Source organism: Euprymna scolopes, chromosome 19 (assembly GCF_053919585.1).
Source record: "Euprymna scolopes isolate OS-2025 chromosome 19, ASM5391958v1, whole genome shotgun sequence".
NCBI classification, from domain to species: domain Eukaryota; kingdom Metazoa; phylum Mollusca; class Cephalopoda; order Sepiida; family Sepiolidae; genus Euprymna; species Euprymna scolopes.
This window is the reverse complement of record NC_136500.1, coordinates 127041159-127063171: the sequence shown is the minus strand read 5'-3', so window position 1 is coordinate 127063171 and position 22013 is coordinate 127041159. Positions and strand designations below refer to the sequence as shown.

Below are 22013 nucleotides of genomic sequence, written 5' to 3'. Positions count from 1 at the left end.
ATCCAGAATATTCCTTGTATCAAAAAACAAAAATAAATAAAAAATCTGTATGATACATATACCCATGACAAAACAAAAATATCATATTCCAAAAATTACATAAATTATCAAGTAATTTTATGAGTATCAGAAAAGTGACTGTCTTGTCTGCCATTTTTATAAACAATCCAAAAAAAAAAATAAAAACAAAAGTAAATAACTCAATGATTCAAACTTGCGAGATTTATGTTGTAATGCTTACGAATTTCCATTATTTGCTTAAAAATCATTTTCTTTATAAAAATAAAACTACTTGATCACTTTACGTTATTTTTGGAATATGATATTTTCGTTTTATCATGGGTGCATATATCATACAGATTTTTTTCTTTTTTGTTTCTTGATATAGGCTGAATTCTGGACAAGTATCCAGCTTTGTTCTAAAATGCATAATGATCAGTTAATTAGTTTCAGAGTTTACTTCACACAAAGACATACATGTGTTTGGAGGTGTAAAAGAAGGGGGAAAAAAAACTTTGGTAGAAGGTAGGCTCGAACCCAAAGCCTTTACGTGAAGGTGTAAAAGAAAGGGAAAAAGACCTTGCATCTTACCCACTCGACTATGACAGGAGAGAATGAAAACCGTTTTAATTTAATGATTAAAAAATTAAATAAAGACAGGTGCATGAATTTAATGAGGTCAAACATCACGCGAAAGAGGGGATGAAATCACGCACTTAACTTTTGCTGCGAGGCAGTTTTTTTGGTTTTGTTTCACCAACTTTGGATGCGCAGTAGTTTTTTTGGTTGGGGAGAAAAACCAGCTCCCTATAAAAAGGGGAGTTAGCAATTGTCTGATATAAGGGGTTCCCCCCGCATTGATCAAACCGCATTGCTTTTCTGGACAAGCGCCAGGGAGTTTGTTTAATCTACGCATTCAGTTTCGCTTTTATACTGAAAAGCCAAAGAAACGTGCGTAGACCAAGAAATATCGCGAAAATAGCGTGTAAAAGTAGTTCAAATAAAAAATAGACGTGACCTCCCATCATAAATCATAGATATTATAATTTAGACAGTATATAAAAAGTTTTAAGAATGAGTGACCACTTCGAGCCCTTCCCCTCTTACCCCCCGGTGCCAAAAGCCTTTGACAGACATACACAAAAAATGCACACACTAACACACATTTTCGCTTTTATATATATACTAGCATTTCAGCCTGGCGTTGCCCGGGTGTTTGGAGGTGTATGGTGAGCAAAAAAAGAAGGTCAATTTTTTTAACTTTGACCCCTATTATGACCCCTTAAAATTTATTGTTTAGGGCTCAAATCAAGTTATTAAGTTAGATCCATCTCCAAGGAATCTATATCTAAAATTTCAAGTGTTTGGACCCAAAATTGTAGGAGGAGTTTGGTAGAGTTCTCAAAGGTCAAATCCTTGAACTTTGACCCCTTAATCGCCAAATTTCTGTCCGAAAACCAATCACAAATCTCAGTACCCTGTATATCAAATTTCGAGTCTGTAGGCTTAAAATTGACAGTTATTGCGTAGGGAAATGTACACACACACACACACTTTCACTTTTCTAGATATAATAAATATATAGATTATGTACATTGTTTTATAGCCAATTCTTAAGATTTTTGTTTCCAGTTGCATCTCATTACACTGTTGTTTTTCTTCTTTCAGGGCATGGGTTTAGGTGGTGGTTTGGACATTCTGAATTTGAACTCACAGCTCTCCAAATTGGGTGTTCCTGGCACATCCAAAGGGACCAATACTGATGCAAGCACATGTTTATTCTTGAATAACATCTACCAAGCACTGCTGTCGGAAAACCTGATTAAAGTACAACAAAAATTGGCTGAAAATCAGGAGAAGCAGGTGAGGATTCCAGCGAATAAAAATGACTTCTTTTTCAGTGGTCCGATTTAGTTACTTCTCCCATAAGAGCAAAGTTAGACACAAAGTCTTTTGTCTTTTTTTTTTTTTTTTTTTTAGTTTCTGTTCAAATGTATCTCTGGTTTAAATACTTAAATAATGTTCGCATATTAACGTTTATTCATAAAAACTTATAGAAAGAAATATAGAAATAAAACTCAAAATTGTTTATATGAGGATTTTATTGTGTAAATTTTAACTGAACATCATAGATTTTTTTAAGATTACGAATTGTGCTGTTTTTTTATCAGATTTTCAAGTTAAATTAATTTTTATGGTATCTTTTGTTTATTAAATTGTTATGTGAAAGTACAGATGTTTTTTTTTTTTTTTTTTTTTTTTTTTTTTTCAGAGTTATATTGATTTCATTAACTTTAAAGGCTTTTTTCATAATGTTATTGAAATATTTAACTATTAAAAAAGACAGATTATCTATCTTACAGTGCTATTTTTAAAATAGTTAAACTCAATTTTTACAATATTTTTGTTTATCAAATTGTAAGGTGAAAGTACAGAATAAAGTTACAAAGTTACAAAACATCCTCCTTCCAATGTTAATAATGCTTTCTACATAATAACTTTATTATTTCAGTGCAGAAATACCAACATTTGTTATTTCAACATATATGATGCTTTAGTTTGATAATAAAAACAAAAATAAATTCATGCATTTTTTTTTAGTGAAGGTATTTTTTTGTTTAAATAAAATAATTCTAAGATTAAAAAAAATAACGGGTCCATATATATTCCATGATCGCTAATTAATAAAGTACTGACAACTTTTTAAGTCGGGGGAAAATCCAGTCCTCGAAAAGGAGTACTCTGGATTGAAACAAAAATTAAAATTTCCTTGGAAGGTTTTCCATCACTCTGAGAAGACTGAGTGCAACATCAGAACAGATACTACAATTTGATCCTAACCAAAAACCAAGCTTGGTCTCAAGTTCTCTAGTATCAATCAAAAAGAACCTCATTTTTGTCACGGTCTATTACTGTGTTAGTTTCATCTTTCTCTCTCTCTCTCCCTCTGTATGTATGTATATATATATATATATATATATATATATATATATATATATATATAGGCAAAAGTGGTGTGCATGTTTTTGTATGTCTAGAAAGTTTTTTTTTCGGGGGGAGGGGGTCATCTCGAGAGGGTTACTATTTTGGAGAACTTTTTATATACTCCCTAGATTAGAATATGAACGATTTGTGAACGCATGTCGTCTCTACATTTCTTTTGATCGACTTTTATAAAATTCCCTCTACTCCGTCCTTTTGCGTGTTCGTTGTTTTTTTTTTTCGTATAAAAGCGAAACTAATCGGAGTGAAATAGACACCGCCTGGCTTTCCGGTTGGGACCTCCGGAAAGGCAATTAGCTTTGATCATTGTTGGGAAAACAATTGCTATTCATTTAGAAAGCTCCCCATTTTGGGGGGAGGGGGGGGGGAGCTGGTTTTCCCCCACATTGTGGGGAAGCAGAAACTGGCCTGCAGCCAACCTTTGTTTCTGCGCCTGCGTGATTCTTATTCACTTCAAGTCAACTTTTTAATCGTTAAATTTGAACGCTTTTCACTTCCTGTCCCGTCTTAGCGTAGCAGTAAGATCTCCGCTTTTCTTTCACTTTTTTTTTTCCACCTTCGCCTCACTAACACTTTTTTTTTTTTCAAACACTCTGGCAATGCCAGGCAGCCCTGCTAGTTTAAAAAGAAAAGGATTCTCTCTAAATAAATCTTATGACTAATCAATGACTTATCAAGGTTAAAAAATCAGTTAAAGATAAGTGTTAATAATATGAATGAATTGTCGATTGAAATGATAAAGAATATTATGAGAAAATAAAAAAAAGTTTTTTTTCAAAATTTTTATTAGTTTAATAACCATCTATCTATATATATAAATCTTATCTGTCTGTTTAAATGTATGTATGTATGTCTGCTTAAAACTTTCGACAGAGGCGACAGATTTTCACGAGATTGGTATCATTTTAAAGCACAACCCTTTGGACGACAAATATCGAAAAATTAGCCAAAAACGTTCATTCCTTCACCCTCAACTGGGCACTTTTCTACAGGGAGGGGTTGCTTTTTTCGACAATATTTTCGAAAGTCATCCCCTATTTTTGATTGTTTAGTCTTAATTTGAACTTATGTCACTTCTGGTTTGGCGATGGGCGCAACAGCAAAGCCATCACTTTTTTTTTTTTTTTCATGTTCTTTTCCTCCTTCGCAGTACGGGTTCAAGCCTGTCTGCCTCCTACCACTTTTTTTTTTTTTTTCTAGCTCAACATACTTGCAAACACCTGGCCACCCAAGCTAGTGATTTTAGAAAATGCATTTTTGTGAAAAGTCTTCTTTGACCATTTGAGGATAGGGAGAAAGTTAAAGTTCCCCAAAAGGGCACAAAATGTCAAGTTTTGTGAATATTGTAAACTAAGTTCATTAATTAGGATTAAGAATTATTTGAATGAATCTTATACTTGTGAACCTGGGGAAATTCTCATTTTATCTCCAGGGTGCTGAAAATTGCCCCTTAAATATTTTAAATCCATTTTTCCCAAATGTATAAAAGATAATATTTGCGAAAAATTGCATCAATAGTTTTTTTTTTTTTTTAATATTGGCAATTTAATTCTGATAGTAGTCTACATTATGTTATTTATTTAACTATTTTTTTTTTTTTTCATTTGTTGATGCTATTGTTTACTATTGTTTATTGAATGAGAAGTGATAGGACAGGGCTCTATGGACAATTTTATCTTTAGTTGACCTTTGACAACTAAATATTCTCATTTACTAGTGTTACGGATTTGGCTCGTAGAGTCTAGAGATAAATCCGCTAATCATATATTATAAAAAATAAGAGTAAAAAAAAAAAGGTTAAAATGAAAGAAAAGTTTTATTAAAAAAAAAGAGGTCATTTAAACAACCGAAAACATGATTAGTTCACGGGTAAAAGGGAGACAACTATTTCTTAGAGTAATTCCCTTAGATTCAATACTTAGTATTCTGGTTAGTTTTTAGATATAAAATGCTTTAGCAAATCATAATTCAAAGAAATCAATTTATATTTACCAGATAGAGGTTTGCGAAGGCTGGTCTTTCTGTTTTTATATGTGGTCAGCTTTTCTTGTGAGTTGAACAACTCTTCTAGTTGGAGACTTGTATGGTCACCTCTGTATTCGTGTCTCAAATGTCAAGTACTGATTTAAGCTAGTGACCAGCGTTCTATTTATACTTTGGCTAAAAGATCTTTCTGGAACCTTAAAATTGGAATAAATGTCCGTTTTACGTTTTTGAAAATCTCTATAGACGCCAAAAAAACCGTTTTACATTCAAATTGAAGTAAAACCGTTTTTATATAATTTCTATTTATATTTTATTTTAAGTAGTATTATTATATTTTATATTTCATAATATTATACAATCTTTTAAGTATTTTTATTTTATCCTAGTTATTATATTAATAATTATTTTTATGTATATTTTATATTAATATACAATATTTTAAGTATTTTTCTTCTGTTATAATTATTATATTAATAATTATATTTTATTATATTTAATTTATAATTAATATCATCATTTGTGTTTCGAAAATAATATTTGTTCAGATCATAAGAGGAAATATGTCCTTATGACACTAGCAAAATAGAAAAGTTACTAGCCAAACTCGTGTGATTTTTGGAATATGACATCTTCGTTCTGTAACAATTATGTACATAAACTTTTTTTTGTATTTTTTTAATAAGTTTAATTCTAAATATACAATAAAAAAAATAATAGTAATTGTCTCAGTATGAAGGGTTTCCTCTACATTGACCAAGGACCAATTACATTTTGCCCTTTATATAATAGACTAGCAGGGGTGCCCAGTGTTGCCCGGGGTGTTTGAAGGTGTAATATTTTCATTTCGTCACAAGTACATAGATTAGGGCTCTATGGACAACTTTATCTTTAGTTGACCTTTGGACAACTAAATATTTTCTTTTACTAAAATCTTATTGATGTACATACTCATCACAGAAGGAAGATGTCATATTCTAAAAATCATGTGGGTTTGGCTAGTAACCTTTTTATTTGGCTAGTAAACAAAAATATTTAGTTGTTAAAGATCAACTAAAGATGAATTTGTCTGTAGAGCCCTGTATATTCATATCACAGGGTTATATTTATTATTTTCTAGCCATTAGAACAAAGGTTTATGAGCTTGCGATTAATTTCTTTCATTTTTTTTTTTTTTCAGAAAATTTTGATTGGAAGAATTAAACAAAGCAAACTCGATGCAAACAAAATTCGAAAAAATGTCTTCTGCGTGCCATACTTTCATAAGAACAATAAAATGGTAAGTATTCTTTACAAAACTTCTTTTTTTTTTTTAACAATCACAAGATTATTTCAACTTCTTTTAAAAACTGCATTGAACACAATGACATAAGTTTCTTTTTTCAAAATTAAACAGACACATTTATTTTTACAACCAAATTTGTTGTTTATTTGGTGAAAAATTTTTTTATTTTATTTTACATAGAAGTCACCACTTATCAAGGCCTGTAAGCCACTTGAGGATAAGGGTTATTGAGTGTACAGTAGTCAGTGGGACAATATAATAGTAGTGGAAATTTGGTAAATTAGATTACTTAAGGGGGACAGTTTGTCAAGAATTTGTTTACGTTGGACTTGAAGACTACCAAATTGTCAGTTGGAAAACAGGTAAATGAAAGAGTTCTACAGGCGAGCAGTTCTAAGAAACAACCTTTGTTCATGGAATCTATGTTTAGGTTTCGGCACAGATAAAGAGTGGGGGAAATCATTGACAGTGGTTTCAGATAGATGAGTGTTTTTCATGAAAGCTTCGTGAGCGGGGACCATAGATTGGAGCTCTGACGTACATGAAAATAACAATAAAGCAAAGACAGGCTTGCAAGGTCTCGTCTGTGAGAAAGATGTTGCAGGGGAGAGAAAAGGACATCCCTCACTTGGCTACGAAGTCTATTTTGAACTCTGTCAAGGCAGGATGAGGTCTTTCTAGTAGCTCTTGCCCATATGTGGCAACAGTACTCCATCCTTGGACATAGCTGGCTTTTATATAGATAGAGAATTGCATCAGCAGTGAGATATCTAATAAAGCGGTAGAAGATAATAACAATCTTTACGTTTGCAATGAAAAAAAAAGAAAAGCCTCTCCCTCCTCTTTCTAAGTTACAAAAACAAACATTCATATATCAAAACTTTACTAACCTATTTTTTTTTTATACAATCAATAAGTTTTAAGTAAAACTCTCTCGTGTTACAAGATCAGGCTATTTGAATATACCAACTCTCTGACCAAAAATGCAGCATGCAGTAAAGTTTTTGTTTATTTCTTTTGTAAAACTTAATCCTGTTATACAAAAACAAAAACAAAAACTTTGCTTTGTTTCACATTTTTGTTCCCAATAAAGCCACGGATTTGCCATAGGTGGCAATCCATGATAAGGATGGAATACCCGGAAAAGTAGATATGTGCATGACAACGCTCCATTTTGGCTTTTAGCTAGGTCAGATTGGTGGTCGAGCGGATTAATCAGCTGGTCACACTTACCATCTATATATATAATATATATATATATACGAAAATGTGGGTGTATGTTAGCGTGTGCACTTTTTCTGTATGTTCGCAAAAGACTCTTTTCGAGGGGGCGCTTGGTTGGCTTAAAACCTTTTATATGCTATCTAAATCATAATATCTACAACTTAAGAACGGGGGTCACGTCTATCTTTAATTTGCCCGACTTTTATGCGCTATTTTCGAGATTTTTTTTGATTGCCTCATGTTGATTTGGCTTTTTCGTATAAAAGCGAAACTAATTCGAAGCTGGTATTGTTCTCGGTGCGATTGCCGGGAACGTTCAGAAAGCAATCAGTTTTGATCAATGCAGAGTTTCTCCTTATATCAGACAATTGCTATTCAATTTGGAGAATCCCCTTTTTATGGGGAGCTGATTTTCCCCCAACATCTTGGGGAAACAAAACCAGCCAAAGTTGGATAAACAAACCCGAAAATACTGCCCCGCAGTCCGCTACTTCTATTTGACCTCATTAAGTCATTAAGTGCGGGCACCTGTCAATTCTGTTTCGACTTAAATAAATTCAAATGTGCTTCAGTTACTCTTTCTTGCTGGCCGAGCGGTTAACGTGTCACGTTTTTTTCACACTTTATTTTCCAACTTCGCCTCAAGGTTTCAGGTTCGATCCTACCTACTTGCTCTTCCACGTACAAAAACCAACTTCAAGACATCATGGATCATTATCCTAATTACTCCAGCATCTTTACAGATGGCTCAAAAGACAACAATAAAGTTGCATGCTATACACAAACAAAAAATTACCAACAAAACAAATTCCAAAGAAAAAACATCTTTTAGTGCTGAAGCTTGTGCTATAGACACTTAACATAAGCTTAAAGAGCAAAAAAAATAAGTTCATTATATCCCTACCCCTCATTGTGTTATTATTAGTGATAGGGTGATTCCAATATTTTTCCTGATTTCAATACAACTAACGGGTGTACCCAGCGTTGCCCAGGTGTTTAGAGGTGTGTTTGTGGGGGTGGGAGGTAAAATTAAAACAAAGCAAAGTAATAACACTGTTTAAAGATTATAAAAAAAAACGATGTTAAAACTTCTAAAAAAAAAATCAGGGAAACAAAATAAAAAAAAAAACAGTACGGGTGCCCATGTGTTTAAAAAAAAAAAAAAAAAAAAATGTTGGGGGAGGGAGGTAGGATCGAACCCAAATGCTTAAGGCGAAAGCGAAAAAAAAAAAAGCGTGATGACTTAAATAAAAAGTGATTTAGGTTAAACGTTAATCCTGCAGTTAAGTTTGTTTTGGTTTTGTTTCCCCCAAGATGTTGGGTTGAAAAATAGGGGTGTCCAAATGAATGCAGTTGTCTGATATGACGGTTTTTCACGGCATTGATCAAAAGCTGATTTGCTTTTTGAACGTTCCGGCGCGAAAGCAGAGAACAGGCACTGCTCCAATTTAGTTTCACTTTATTTGTACTAAAAAGCTGAGAAAACAGGTGACACAGCAAAATAGTGCGATTTTTATAAAAATCAATCAAAATAAATCTAGACACGATGTCCCTTCACAAATCGTACATATTATGATCTAAACGGTATATAAACAGTTTTAAGACATAGTAACACCACGGAGACCCCCCCCCCGGAAAAATGCCTTTGCCGGACATACATAAATGTGCACACACATTTTGCCTTTCATATATATAGATTACCGATTCTGACTATAATCACAGATTTTCAATTTTGTGGCAACATTCGGTTCTAGTGTTAAATACAATTTCCTTTTTAATTTGACAAACTTTTCACTTTGCAGCCTTTGTACATAGTTCTAGATTTTTTCATGAATTGCTTTGCCGTTCAGGTATATTAATTAATGAGAAAATATCAAGTTTAACAGAATCAACCGTCAAAAAATTGATTGTGGGGAGTATTTGAGACACGACATGCTTTATGAATTAAAAAAAAAGAAGGAAACTCAGCTTCAGAAACTACAAAGAATATTGGAATTGTCTATCGGATGAATGTTCTGAATGATCAAAAATGTCAATAATGGTTTGCAAAGTTTTCTTGTCAGATTGGCGATGTTCGGGAAGGCCAAAATCAGTTCATGAAAATGCCATTAAAAAAAACGCTATGAAAGCCAATCCAAAATTAACCAGCAGAGAATCAGCTCAACAATTCAATACAACCCAATCACTTCATGCCTTCATGAGTTAGGTAAATTTTCAAAACTTGGACGCTGGGTTCCCCCACAATTTTACCGATACTCAACGAAATCAAAGATTGTTTATTAGAAATTATCGAGAATCATTTTTGCAAAGAATTGTCACTGAGTGTGAAAAGTGGGTTCTTTACAAGAATAACCAATACAAAAGACCTGTCTAGCTGAAACCATTGTCAATAATTTTCCCCACTCTTTATCTGTACCTAAATCAAAACGTAGATTCCATGAGCAAAGCTTCTTTCTTAGAAGTGCACACCTGTGGAACTCTCTTCCGTTAGCCTGTTTCGCACCTGACTACAACTTGGATGTCTTCAAGTCCAACATAAACAAATTCCTGATGAATCGCCCATTTGAGTAAGACACTTTATCAGGTCTCCAATACTAACAATTACTGCGATACTGTCCCATTGATTACTGTACATGCAATAACCCTTATCCCTGAGTGGCCTCCGGGCCTTGATAAGTGGTGACCTCCATGTAAAAAGAAAAAAAAAAAAAGACGATGGTTAGACTGAAATCAAAGTCCACAGCCTGTTCCAAACAAGAACTACACCGAAAGAAAGTTATACTGTGGCACATGAGATGATGGATTCATTATGAGTTACTAGAGTATAACCGAAAAATCACAGCAGTAAAATATTTTTCGCAACTGGATAATCTAAGAACTGCGCTATCAAAAAAACGGCTAGCATTACTCAATAGGAAGGACTATAGTGCTTCGGCATAATAATGCAAGACCCCACACGGCAAGAGTCATTTAGAAAAGGTTATGAGTTTCACAATTTGGAACTTAGCCTCATCCACCTTATTCACCTGATGTTGCTCCATCCGATTACCATCTTTACTAGTCCTTGCAGAATAAGCAATAAAATCTTGTAGGAGATGTCCTTTTCTCTTCCTTGCAACCTCTATCTCACAGAAGAGATGTTGTGAGTTTGTCTCTGATGTATCGTTATTTTCATGGAAAGTGTTCGACTGAGCTTCAATCTATGGTCCCCCCTCGCCAAACTTTCAGTCTAACGTAAATAAGTTCTTGATGAGCCGTTCCATATAAGTTATCAAATTTACCAAATTTTCATTACTAATGATTACTATATTGTTCAATTTCTACTGTACACTCTTTAACCCTTATCCTTGAGTGGCCTCTTAGCCTTGATAATGTGGTGATGCCTATGTAAAAAAAAAAATTTAAAAAAAATTGATGAAAATGGCAACAAATTAAAAAAAAAATGTTCTGACTTTGTTTTCTCTCAAAAATCAAAGAAGTTTTTTTGAAGAAAACATCAAGAAGTTGATCGTTAGACAGAAGTCATAGAAAATGAGGAAATTCTTGTAAAGATTAAAAATACTGTAATGTGAATATTTCAGATGAAATAAATGTGTTGAACAAAAATGATATTTCTTTCCAATTCGATATTTATTGGTATTTAAAATTTTGATCAACTCATTTTGAAATTTTCATCTATATTTTCACTTGTCATTTTTTCATATTTATTCACCTGTGCCATTTTTACCTGTGCCATTTTTTAAATGTTGTCATTCTTAGTATTTATTATGATCTATACATTTTTATTTTAATAGTAGTTTAAAATCTATCCATATTTATCACTTTATTATTAATGCCAGCAATGGAAAATTTAATTATAAAAGAAAAAAAATTTAAAAGTACCATTTTTGGAATTGGAAATTAGGCTAAAATTTTTCTGATTCCAATTCAACAAAGTTTTAATTTTTTTCTAATTACTCATTCATTGTCTAAACACTAATTTATTATCCTTAAAAATGAAGAAACTTGAAAATCTTCTTGTGATAAGAAGTTTTTTTAGTTTTATCTAGAAATATTTTCTTCTGCTGGACACTAAAGAATAGAAAGCTTCAATGGAATGGTCACATTGAAAAAGAATGGATGAAAGTTATTGAGATAGTAGACGTAAAACAGTTGAAGTAGCAGGATCAGATGAATCCCAAGGAAAATCTTGGTAGAAGTGCTATGGACAAATAAAGACCTGGCCAGGGAGATGTTACTTTGGAAGTCAATTTCTTAAAGTCATTCAACGCATCCTAGTACATAAAATAGACTTTAAACAATGATGCTTATTGCTTACTTTTAAATATATATAAATATTTTCTTTTTTGTATTTTTTAATGTGAGTTTGTAATTGTGCATTGTTTTTTTCTCTCTTCATAAATAAAAAAGATTTTAAAATGAAATATTTTCATTTTCTTTTCAAGCCTCAGCCAAATGACCACACGAAAATACTTCAGTCATGGCATTATGATAAAATTCTTAAAGAAAAACCATGTAAGTACTATATGTATGAGGTCGGCAACTAAGTTCCCGCTGTTTTTTAACAAAATCAGACTGGCAAAATCTTTGCCATTTTTGAGGATGGCTTGTTATCTGTTGCTCTGAAATATTGTCCTGTGTAGTTCTAGGAAGTCCACCTTCCCAGGCTTCACCTTCTCATCCTTTAAGATAAGGTTAATGTATTGCTAATCGTCTGTGGCGTTCCTATTGGGAATGCCGACAAGGATACCCAGGCAGTTTTTGTTCGTCCAGAGTGTTCTTCCTTTAGGGCGCTGGTCTCAAATCCTACTTCCTGTTGTGACGTGGCTTGAACACATGACTACGGATCACATTTATTTAGGGAGAGTGAAACTGATTGGAGTTAGTTGAAGGTGTGAGTTGGAATGTGAACTTCTTAACTCATTTACCAGTTGCTGCTACTTGACATGGACTTCTATTATTGTACCTAGCGAAATAAATCTATTCTGTATTTTCTATCTGTGTATTGTTTTCCACTCAACGATACAACACTTTCCGACCTTGTGTCACATCTTATCATAGGAGAGAGATAAATAAATTAATCAATAATGCATTCTATTTTGTTGTTTATAACTTCTTTCCAATGTGCGACATCATTTTTAATATTTTGTTGTTAGAAATAAAAAAAAAGCAAGAAAAAATGAAATCAAAAGAGTCTTGATACCATTGGAGCATAGGGTGGAGTAGGTACTATTAGGATTGCAAGAATTAGGAATGGATGAATTAAATTCTGGAAATTTGTACCATTATACTAACCAACAGAGTATTACCATTGTTAAATAAGGTAAGAGTCTGTCAGGCATGTGTACCAGGATTTGCACAGACTTGAAAAGTCCTTGAATTTTGACTTTTGCCCTGAAAAGGCTTTATTTCTATTATTACCTTGAAAAAGTCTTGAAAATATGGAAAATTTCTTGAAAAGGCCTTGACAATTGAATTCTGTATGTCCAGCAAAAATTTGTGTCGAAATATTAAAAATAAAATCTAAATAAATACTATTAAATTATTTTTAAAGTCTTAATAAAAATACCATTAAAATATTTTTCAAGTATTGAAAATAAAATTGTTCTGCATAGTATTATTGTGGATACAAGAGTTACATCCCTTCTTCACAAAACTACCTCAGGTAGTTTTCTTTGTTATTCACTCTAGGAGTTCTCACACAGGTTATCATCAGAGATTGAGAATGAATATCAAAAAGTTTATAATGATCCGTTCATTAGTTTAGAAAAGTATCCTATACGTAGAAATATATACAGAGAGAGTTCACTTATATACATAATAAATAAATAAATATATGTAATAAATATAAATGCTTTTATACCCACTTAAAAGTAGCATAGAAAAAGTAGGATAGAAAATGTAGTAGAGAGGAGGAACATTTTTTTTTTTTTTTTTTACATGGTAGTCACCACTTATCAAGGCCCGAAAGCCACTCGTGGATAAGGGTTATTGCGTGTACAGTAATCAATGGGATAATATCGTAGTAATCGTTAGTAATGGAGATTTGATAAAGTGTCTTACTTACGGGGGCGGTTTATTAGGAATTTGTTTATGTTGAACTTGAAGACATCCAAGTTGTAGTCAGGTGGGAAACGGGCAAACGGAAGAGAGTTCCACAGGGGTGCACTTCTAAGAAAGAAGGTTTGTTAATGGAATCTTGGTTTTGATTTAGGCACAGATAAAGAATGGGGAAAATTTTTGACAGTGGTTTCAGCTAGACGGGTGTTTATCGTGAAAGATTGATGAGGGGGTACCAGAGATTGGAGCTCAGATGAGCACTTGCCATGGAAATAACGATAAAACAACGACAGGTTCGTAATGTCTTTTCTGTGGGAGAGAGGTTGCAGGGAAGAGAAAAGGACATCCCCGACTAGGCCACAAAGTCTATTTTGTACTCTGTCAAGGCAGGATAGGCTGTTTTTAGCAGCTTCTGCCCAGATATGGCAGCAGTACTCCATCCTTGGACGTACTTGGCTTTTATATAGATAGAGAATTACATCAGCAGTGAGATATCTTCTGGAGCGGTAGAAGGATCCTACCATTTTTCCAGCGACTTTGGCAACAGACTTGATGTACGTGTTCCATTTCAGATCATGAGTAAAGGTCCCCCAGTCTACCATGCAATTACTGTTTAAATTACCTATAATGTTATGAAAGATGCTGGAAGTGCTCTCCGTTGACATCCATGCATTTCTGTGCACATTTAACAACGTTTGCAGATACTGCCTGGAGATCTTCTCTGGTGATTCTCCTGATAGTGTTGGTAATGTTCTCCTTTATTTGGTCTTGATTGTGAGGATTATTTGCATAAAGCTTTTGTTTTAAAGTCCCCCAAAGATAAAAATCACATAATGACAAGTCCTGGGAACGTGGTGGCCATGACCCTTTGCTTATTGTGCTCTCTACCGTAAACGTCATGAACTCGTGTCAGTGATTTGTGAGACGTGTGGCATGTAGTGCCATCTTGTTGAAAAAAGAATTGCATTTTGTCGTGTGGTGTCAGTTGGTTGTTAAGAGAAAGATTAGAGAGATTGGGCTATTTTTAAGTAGGCCACCTTGTACTATTCATGTTAGAAATTCAACTAATGATTGATATCTAATTTTTTTGTGATTTTTAATCGATTTTCTTTGTCTTGTGCTTCAGGGACAGCAAATGACCATGACATCTTGATGGAGGCTATTCATGAAAATGCCTGGGAAATTACGCTGAAGCCTTTTTTACAAAGGTACTTGGTGAAAAAATAAATCCCCTCTTTCTACGTAATAACCCAAGTGTTTACAACAAAACAAAGCATCTCATTAATATTCATGTTAAACTGAAATTAAATTACTTCAAAATTGGTAAAATTTACAAATAAATCTCATGCTTGAAAATAGTTGGGGCCCTAACGAGTACTTCCACTCTGGGTCAGAGTGGACCTGGGAGCAATGGTAATTAAAGGGTGGCTCCACACTCCTCAAAGCCGGCAAGCTGGGGCCTCATCACTGGATATAGTTTAAGGTCATATCCAGGACCAGTGTGTAGTATAGACCCCCCCCCTCCCCAAAGTGGTAGTAGCATGGGGGGGGGGTCAAAACAACAGTAGGCAGTTTGGGTTAAGAGAGGTGTTAAAAAAAAAACTTTTATTGAAAAAATCAACTCAAGTAACTTGATTATGTAGTAGAGTTGACATCTATTCAATGTAGCCGCCTTCAGCTTCAATCACCACCTCGATACGAGTTGGGAACGGGGAGCATGTCTTTTCCACAAACGCCGGAAAATACTCGGCGGATGGTGGCAATCAGGCTGTCTTTGGTGTTGTGGAAGGTCATGTTGGTGATGTTCTCAACGTATGACCAAACTAAGTAGTCCAGCAGGTTTAGGCCGGGGAGGAGAGAAGGAATAGATGTCGTATAAGGTTAGGTGAGGTCAAATACAGAGTGCAACGATAAATTTGTTGCTCTAAAGAAAACAACGCTACAGTTTTATTTTAAAACTTTTGTTGAAAAAATCAATTCAGGTAACTTGATTATGTAGTAGAGCTGACATCTATTCAATGTAGCCACCTTCAGCCTCAATCACTGCATCGATATGGGTCCAGGGAGCATACCTTTTCGATAAACGCTGGCAGGAACGTTGCAGATAGCAGCTATCAGGCTGACTTTGGTGTAGTAAGAGGTCATGCTGGTGATGTTCTCGACGTATGGCCAAATGAAGTAGTCCCGCAGGTCTAGGTTGGGGGAGGAAGAGGGGCCAGTTAGAGAAGGGTACAAAGCAAAGTCGTAGCACTCCTTCTGAAGCCAAGCTTAGGTTTCTTTGGACTTGTAGGCTGGTGCTGAGTCCTGCTGCCACACCCACAGTCTGCCAGCGGCCACTTGATTGCACCAGGGATCCCCACACTCTTCAGCACATCTAGGTACACTTTCAAACTGACTCCGAAGATGTAAGGTGGGATGATGTGGCCCTCACTTAAAACCACACCAAAGACCATAATCGTGACTGGAAACTTTGTTGAGTTGTGCCCTCAAGCATTGAACCGTCCAAATTTGCATTTTGAGGATGCTGGCAATGGTCCTGTTGTCCTAATTTGGATCGGTAGAGAGCATGAGTTGTACAGCCACACATCTTGCTTGTTGAACATGTATTGGAAAATTTAAAATGGTGCCTGACTCTCTGTTGAACATGGTAAGTTTGGGAAAATGAGTTTAAAAAAATAAAAAATGTACAAATACTGTTAGAAACTTGCTCAATATGTTTACCGTGACATAGGCTGACATATATTTGGTGGGTTTTTGGTATTTGTATAGTTTTTTATTTTTAACTCATTTTCCCAAACTTAGGGTGTTCAATAGAGAATCGGGCGGCATTTAAAATTTTCAAATACATCGGTAAACACTGTATGTTTTTCAAGTTTAATAAACATGTTACATTAAATAAAACCGTTAAAAAAGTATCCACTTAGGTAGAAAAGTAACTTATCTTGCCTTTTGATAACATTTATTTGTCATATATTCGTTTTTTGACAACGTTTTCAAATCTTTGTATAGTAAAACAAACCCCCAAAATCTATTTATTTACTTCATAAACAATCTAATTTTATTTTGATAGGATTGAAATTTATACGGTGAAAATGGCAACAACTGAAGATGAAGAGGAAAAAGAAGAATTAGAACAGAAGATTAAAGACACCAAATTCGACCTGGACATTGCCCTGTGAGTTTTGAAAATTTTTTTTTTTTTTTTTAATTTCGTTCATGCATTTTTTTTTTTTTTTCTAAAAATACTTACCCTTGCTCAATGAAACAGATTAAGTTATGTGCTATTATACTGAGTTATCTCCCTTGGGTTCTTTAAACATAAACATGTTAATCAAATGGTGCTTGTTAAGATCAACAAATTGATTTTTTAAATATATTGTTTTAAGCAAAAACAATATTATATACATGTCATGTCGAAGATAGTAATATATCAAAAAATTATGAAAAATCATCAAATAGAACAACTGCTATTGTGTTTTTAATAAAAAAAATGAAAGTCTATCGCTATAAGACAACAAATATTGCAGTTAAGTAATCTAAAATATTCTTTTCGGAGTTATGTCCTTTGAGTGTAGACTCCTACTGCTTACTTTATGAAATAAATGCAATTTTACCCAATTTTCTGTAAAAATTACTTTTAACTAGAAATAAATTTCTACTCAATAATTTTTCGTAATTTTTGGATATATTGCTATTTTTGGCATGACAATTAAGTACGTAATATTGTTAAAACGATGCATTTTTTTTTTTTTTTAATCAATCTGTCGACTGTATCTTAACAAGCACAAATCAAATTATGTGTGTTTCTTGCCTTCACATTTATTACACACTAGCAGGGGTGCCTGGTGTTGCCCGGTTTTTTTTTGGTGTGTGTGTGTGTAGGGGGGGGGCAGGTAGGCTCAAACTCGAAGCATCGAGGTAAAGTCGAAAAAGAAAACATGACATGTTACCGCTATGCTAAGTGGGCAGAGGAAGTGAGAATCGTTGAAATTAAACGCTCAATAAACGTTTGCTTTTCTAGGTAAAACATTACGCCATAAAGAAATTAAATCACGCAGAGCTAGTTAAGCTTTACGCTTTCTGCATATTTGTTTGTTTCCCCAAGATGTTTAGGAAAACCAGCTCCCCACAAAAAGGGGAATGTAAAAATGAATAGCAGTCGTCTAATATGACGGGTTTTCCCCACATTGATCAGAGCTCATTGCTTCTGGATGTGCCGAAAAGTGAACACACTTTCCACTTTTGATTTTTAGTTTCGCTTTTATATTGAAAAGCCAAACAAACAGGCAAGAGTTGTAAAAGTCGCTCAAATAAAAGATAGAGACGACCTCCTTCTGTAAATCGGAGATATTATAATCTAGGGAGTATATAAAAAGTTCTAAGATGTGGTAACTCCCCCCCCCCCCAAAAAAAAAGACCTTGCACACACTCACACAGTTTCGCTTTTATATAATAGGTTATTATTTGTCCTTTGCTATTAATAAATTACCTAGTACTAACACTCAAAAAAACTTTCCAGGGTCTTATTTAGAATTTCTCTCATATAAAAAAGAAAATCATATAGAAGATTTTTTTTTTTTTTTATAAATTTTATAGCTGAATTAAGAATGATGATCTTTTAACACCATCTTTAAAGCAGCTCGAAGAAATGTGGGAGATAACTCTAAATCAAGATCTTAGAAAGCCATTCTTAACATGAAGGGTGGGAGCATCAGAAAAACTCAAATTTACTTAAAAATTATTTTCTTTATAAAAATAAAACTACTTCATCGATGTGATTTTTTTTTTTTGTATCCAAAGTTTTCTTTCCATCATGGGTATGTACATTATATACAGATTTTTATTCATTTTGTTTTTTATATCCCCATTGTTAGTTCCCATTTCATAAAATAATTAAAGTCACCAAAACTAAATTCTGTTTCTTCGTAAACAAGTGATTTTTTTACTTTTTTTTACTCTAGCAATACCAGGTCGGGACAGCTAGTAGTTTTTTTTATTATTACATAATCTTCTATATATATAAAAGCCAAACGTCTGTGTGTATGTATGTTTGTTTGTAAGGCTAAAACTTTTGAAAGACGGAACCAAACTTGACAAATTTGGTATCATATCGAAGCCCCATCACCCGGATGACAAATATCGAAATTTCACGTCAAACGGACCGCTAGAAGTTGGTCAACTGATCAGTTATCTTCGAGGGGGGCCCCAAAAAACCTGTCATTATCTATATATATAAAAGACAAATGTTTGTTTGTAACGCTAAAACTTGAGATGAAAGATTCCTCTCCCCTAAGAATAAAACATATGTTCAATATCTGCTTTTGTTTTTTCATTGTTTATACAGTCCCGAGCAACGCCGGGTAGCCCTGCTAGTCTATCTATAAAAGTGAACGTGTCTGTGTGTGTACATTTCCTTATGCAATAACTTTGTCAATTTTAAGTCGACAGACTCAAAATTTGATATACAGGGTACTGAGATTTGGGAAAATCTTTGTGATTGGTTTTCGGCCAGAAATTTGGCTGTTAAGGGTCAAAGTTCAAGGATTTGACCTTTGAGAACTTTACCAAACTCCTCAGACAATTTTGGGTTTAAACACTTGAAATTTTAGATATAGGTTCCTTGAACACGGATCTAACTTAATAACTTGATTTGAGCCCCAAACAATAAATGTTAAGGGGTCATAATGGGGGTCAAAGTTAAAAAAATTGACTGCTTTTTTTTTTGTTGCTCAACATACACCTCTAAACACCCGGGCAACGCTGGGCGTAAATGCTAGTATATCTATAAAAGTGAAAGTGCGTGCGTGTGTGTGTGTGTGTGTCTGTCTGTTTATGTGCATTTCCCAACGCAATAACTCTGTCAATTTTCAGTCTACACTTGAAATTTGATGTATAGAGTATTAAGATTTGGGAAAATCTTTGTAATCCATTTTCGGCCAGAAATTTGGCTGTTAAGGCGTCAAAGTTCAACGATTTGACCTTTGAGAACTCTACCAAACTCCTCCGTCAATTTTTGGTCTAAACACTTGAAATTGTAGGTATAGATTAAGGGATCATAAAAAAATTGACTGCTTTTTTTTTTTTTTTCTTTGCTCAACATACACCGCCAAACACCCGGGCAACGCCAGGCTGAAAAGATAGTCTGTTTATAAAACATTTACTGTTTATTCTACAATTCGATTATTTTCAGTATATTAATAAAACTATCTAGTGTGCGTGTGCTTCTCACTAATAACTTCAATAACTTTACACTGAATTATTTTTATTTCTAATCTTGCCGAGTCGTAAAATGCACTTAAATATGTTTTAATTCATGTAAATTTTGTATTTATTATTACACAGCCAATTCTCTTGAATATTATATTGTACCTAATTTATACTAGTGATTTCAAAAGTTAAAAAAAAAATTTATTTGGTGCTATCAGCTAGAATCAAAACCAAAACATTTAGCACTTCAGCCATGTTTCTTACCGATGTACCTATTGTCTCTCATTTTGAAAACAATTAAAAAAAGCAAAGGGATATAACTAAACAATAATTCAAACTTGCAATATTTATGTTGTAATATCTACAAATTCTCAGTCATTGCTTAAAAATGATTTTCTTTATAAAAATAAAGCTGCTTGATCAATTTACGTGATTTTTGGAATGTGATGTTTCTGCTTTGTCACAAGTATGCACGTAATACAAATTTTTCTTTATTTTTTTTACTCTGAGGTAGGGGTCGTCGGGCATACACATACATACACACAGACACACACACATATACACACACACACACACACGCACACATATACACAGACATGCATGCATACATCTACTGTTTTATTTATAAAGATTTTATTTTCTCTTCTCTGTCCTTTACACTTTTCTTTTTTTTCTTTTTTTTTCTTTTTTTCTTTTTTTTCTTTTTTTTTTCTTTTTTTTCTTTTTTCTTTTTTTTTCTTTTTTTTTCTTTTTTTCTTTTTTTTTCTTTTTTTTCCTTTTTTTTTCTTTTCTTTTTTTTTCTTTTTCTTTTCTTTTTTCTTTTTTTTTTCTTTTTTTCTTTTTTTTTTCTTTTTTTTTCTTTTTTTTTTTTTAGAAATTTTATCTGCACCTTTATGATAAGGTGCAGCAAACTAAGTATTATAGTATCTATTCGATGCATAGTTTGTCAGAAACATTGCTCATGGAATGTTAGGACTAAAGGACAAAATAAGGGAAACAAGAGGTACGAGGCTGCTGAAAGTAAATTCTATTGTGTTCCATAGAAATGTCTTTGTTTAACCTCTTTTTAATTTTACCTATACATTCTGTTATATCCTCACAATCTACCTTGCATACACATATGCACAAACACACATATTGTATGCATATAATAGCCAGAACGTGGATCTTTCGAAGATCCACTTCAACTTTTTTTTTTTAATAATTGTGAATCTTAATAATTAATAATCTTAAACTACAGTTTTGGTTTAGATTTCGATTCTAAATTGTGGCACTCAAATACTCTTTTTTTTGTTTCTACTTTTGAAAATACGACTTTATAATATTACTAGATTACCCATGACCCGTTGGGTCAGTATGTTATATTAGCTATGGAATTAATGTATGAGCGTGACACTTGTGACATAAAGAAAATAATTTTTTTTGACATAACAGGAACATTTCTATGAAAGTATATTAAAATGAAAAAAGAATATAGATAGATTTCTGAGTCGTTCTGTTTATTATAATTGATTATTTTTGAAAAAAAACAAAACTTACAGCCATTAATTATAAGTGGTTTGCCATACTTATAGGTAAATGTGCATTGAACAGATACCATAATACTTAAAGTTAAATTCAAATTTTGATATATCTTTTAATTTAAATGTGATAAAAACAAACAATTGGGACGCTGAAAATGTACACAGTAGAACAATATGTTTTATTGTCGCGTTGATTATTTATTTGTAATGCAAATAAAAAAACATTTTCGGAGTTATTTATTTATGTTGGTAGTGTAGAAGAAAATGTATGAATGTTTTTAAGAAAGGTGTATTAAAAAAATGGAGAATAAATTAAAAAAAGAAAAAGTAAGGCAGTGGTTAAATTGCCATTATGGTTGTCAATGAGTTAAAGTAGATTTATTTGTAAGAAAATTATGTTAAAATAACTTAATGTAATATGGAAATGAAGGATGTAAAAAAAAAACATAAAGTATTAACAATTGTTTATTTGGATAATTTAAACGCGAAAAAAATACAATTCAGATGTTGAAAACATACACAGTAAAACAATGTGTAAGAAAATTGTGTTAAAATAACTTAAACGTAAAACGGAAATGAATGATGTAAAAAAAATGCAGAAAGTATAAACAATTGTTTATTTGGATAATTTAAATGTGAAAAAAAAAACAATTGTGATGCTGAAAACGTACATAGTAAAACAACGTTTTATTGTCGTGTTGATTATTTGTTTATGTACGCATGCGCAA

General features: G+C 33.1%; 1 protein-coding gene across 1 annotated transcript in view; it reads left to right on the top strand.

The window, feature by feature from the left end:
• Positions 1-22013, top strand: part of LOC145239963 (uncharacterized) — an 87508-nt gene that overhangs the window by 20937 nt on the left and 44558 nt on the right. The window contains exons 3-7 of the mRNA XM_080103550.1: positions 1669-1863; positions 6167-6265; positions 11941-12010; positions 14682-14763; positions 16626-16730. Coding sequence (XP_079959676.1) covers positions 1669-1863; positions 6167-6265; positions 11941-12010; positions 14682-14763; positions 16626-16730 — 551 coding nt within the window. The remainder of the gene's footprint in view (positions 1-1668; positions 1864-6166; positions 6266-11940; positions 12011-14681; positions 14764-16625; positions 16731-22013) is intronic.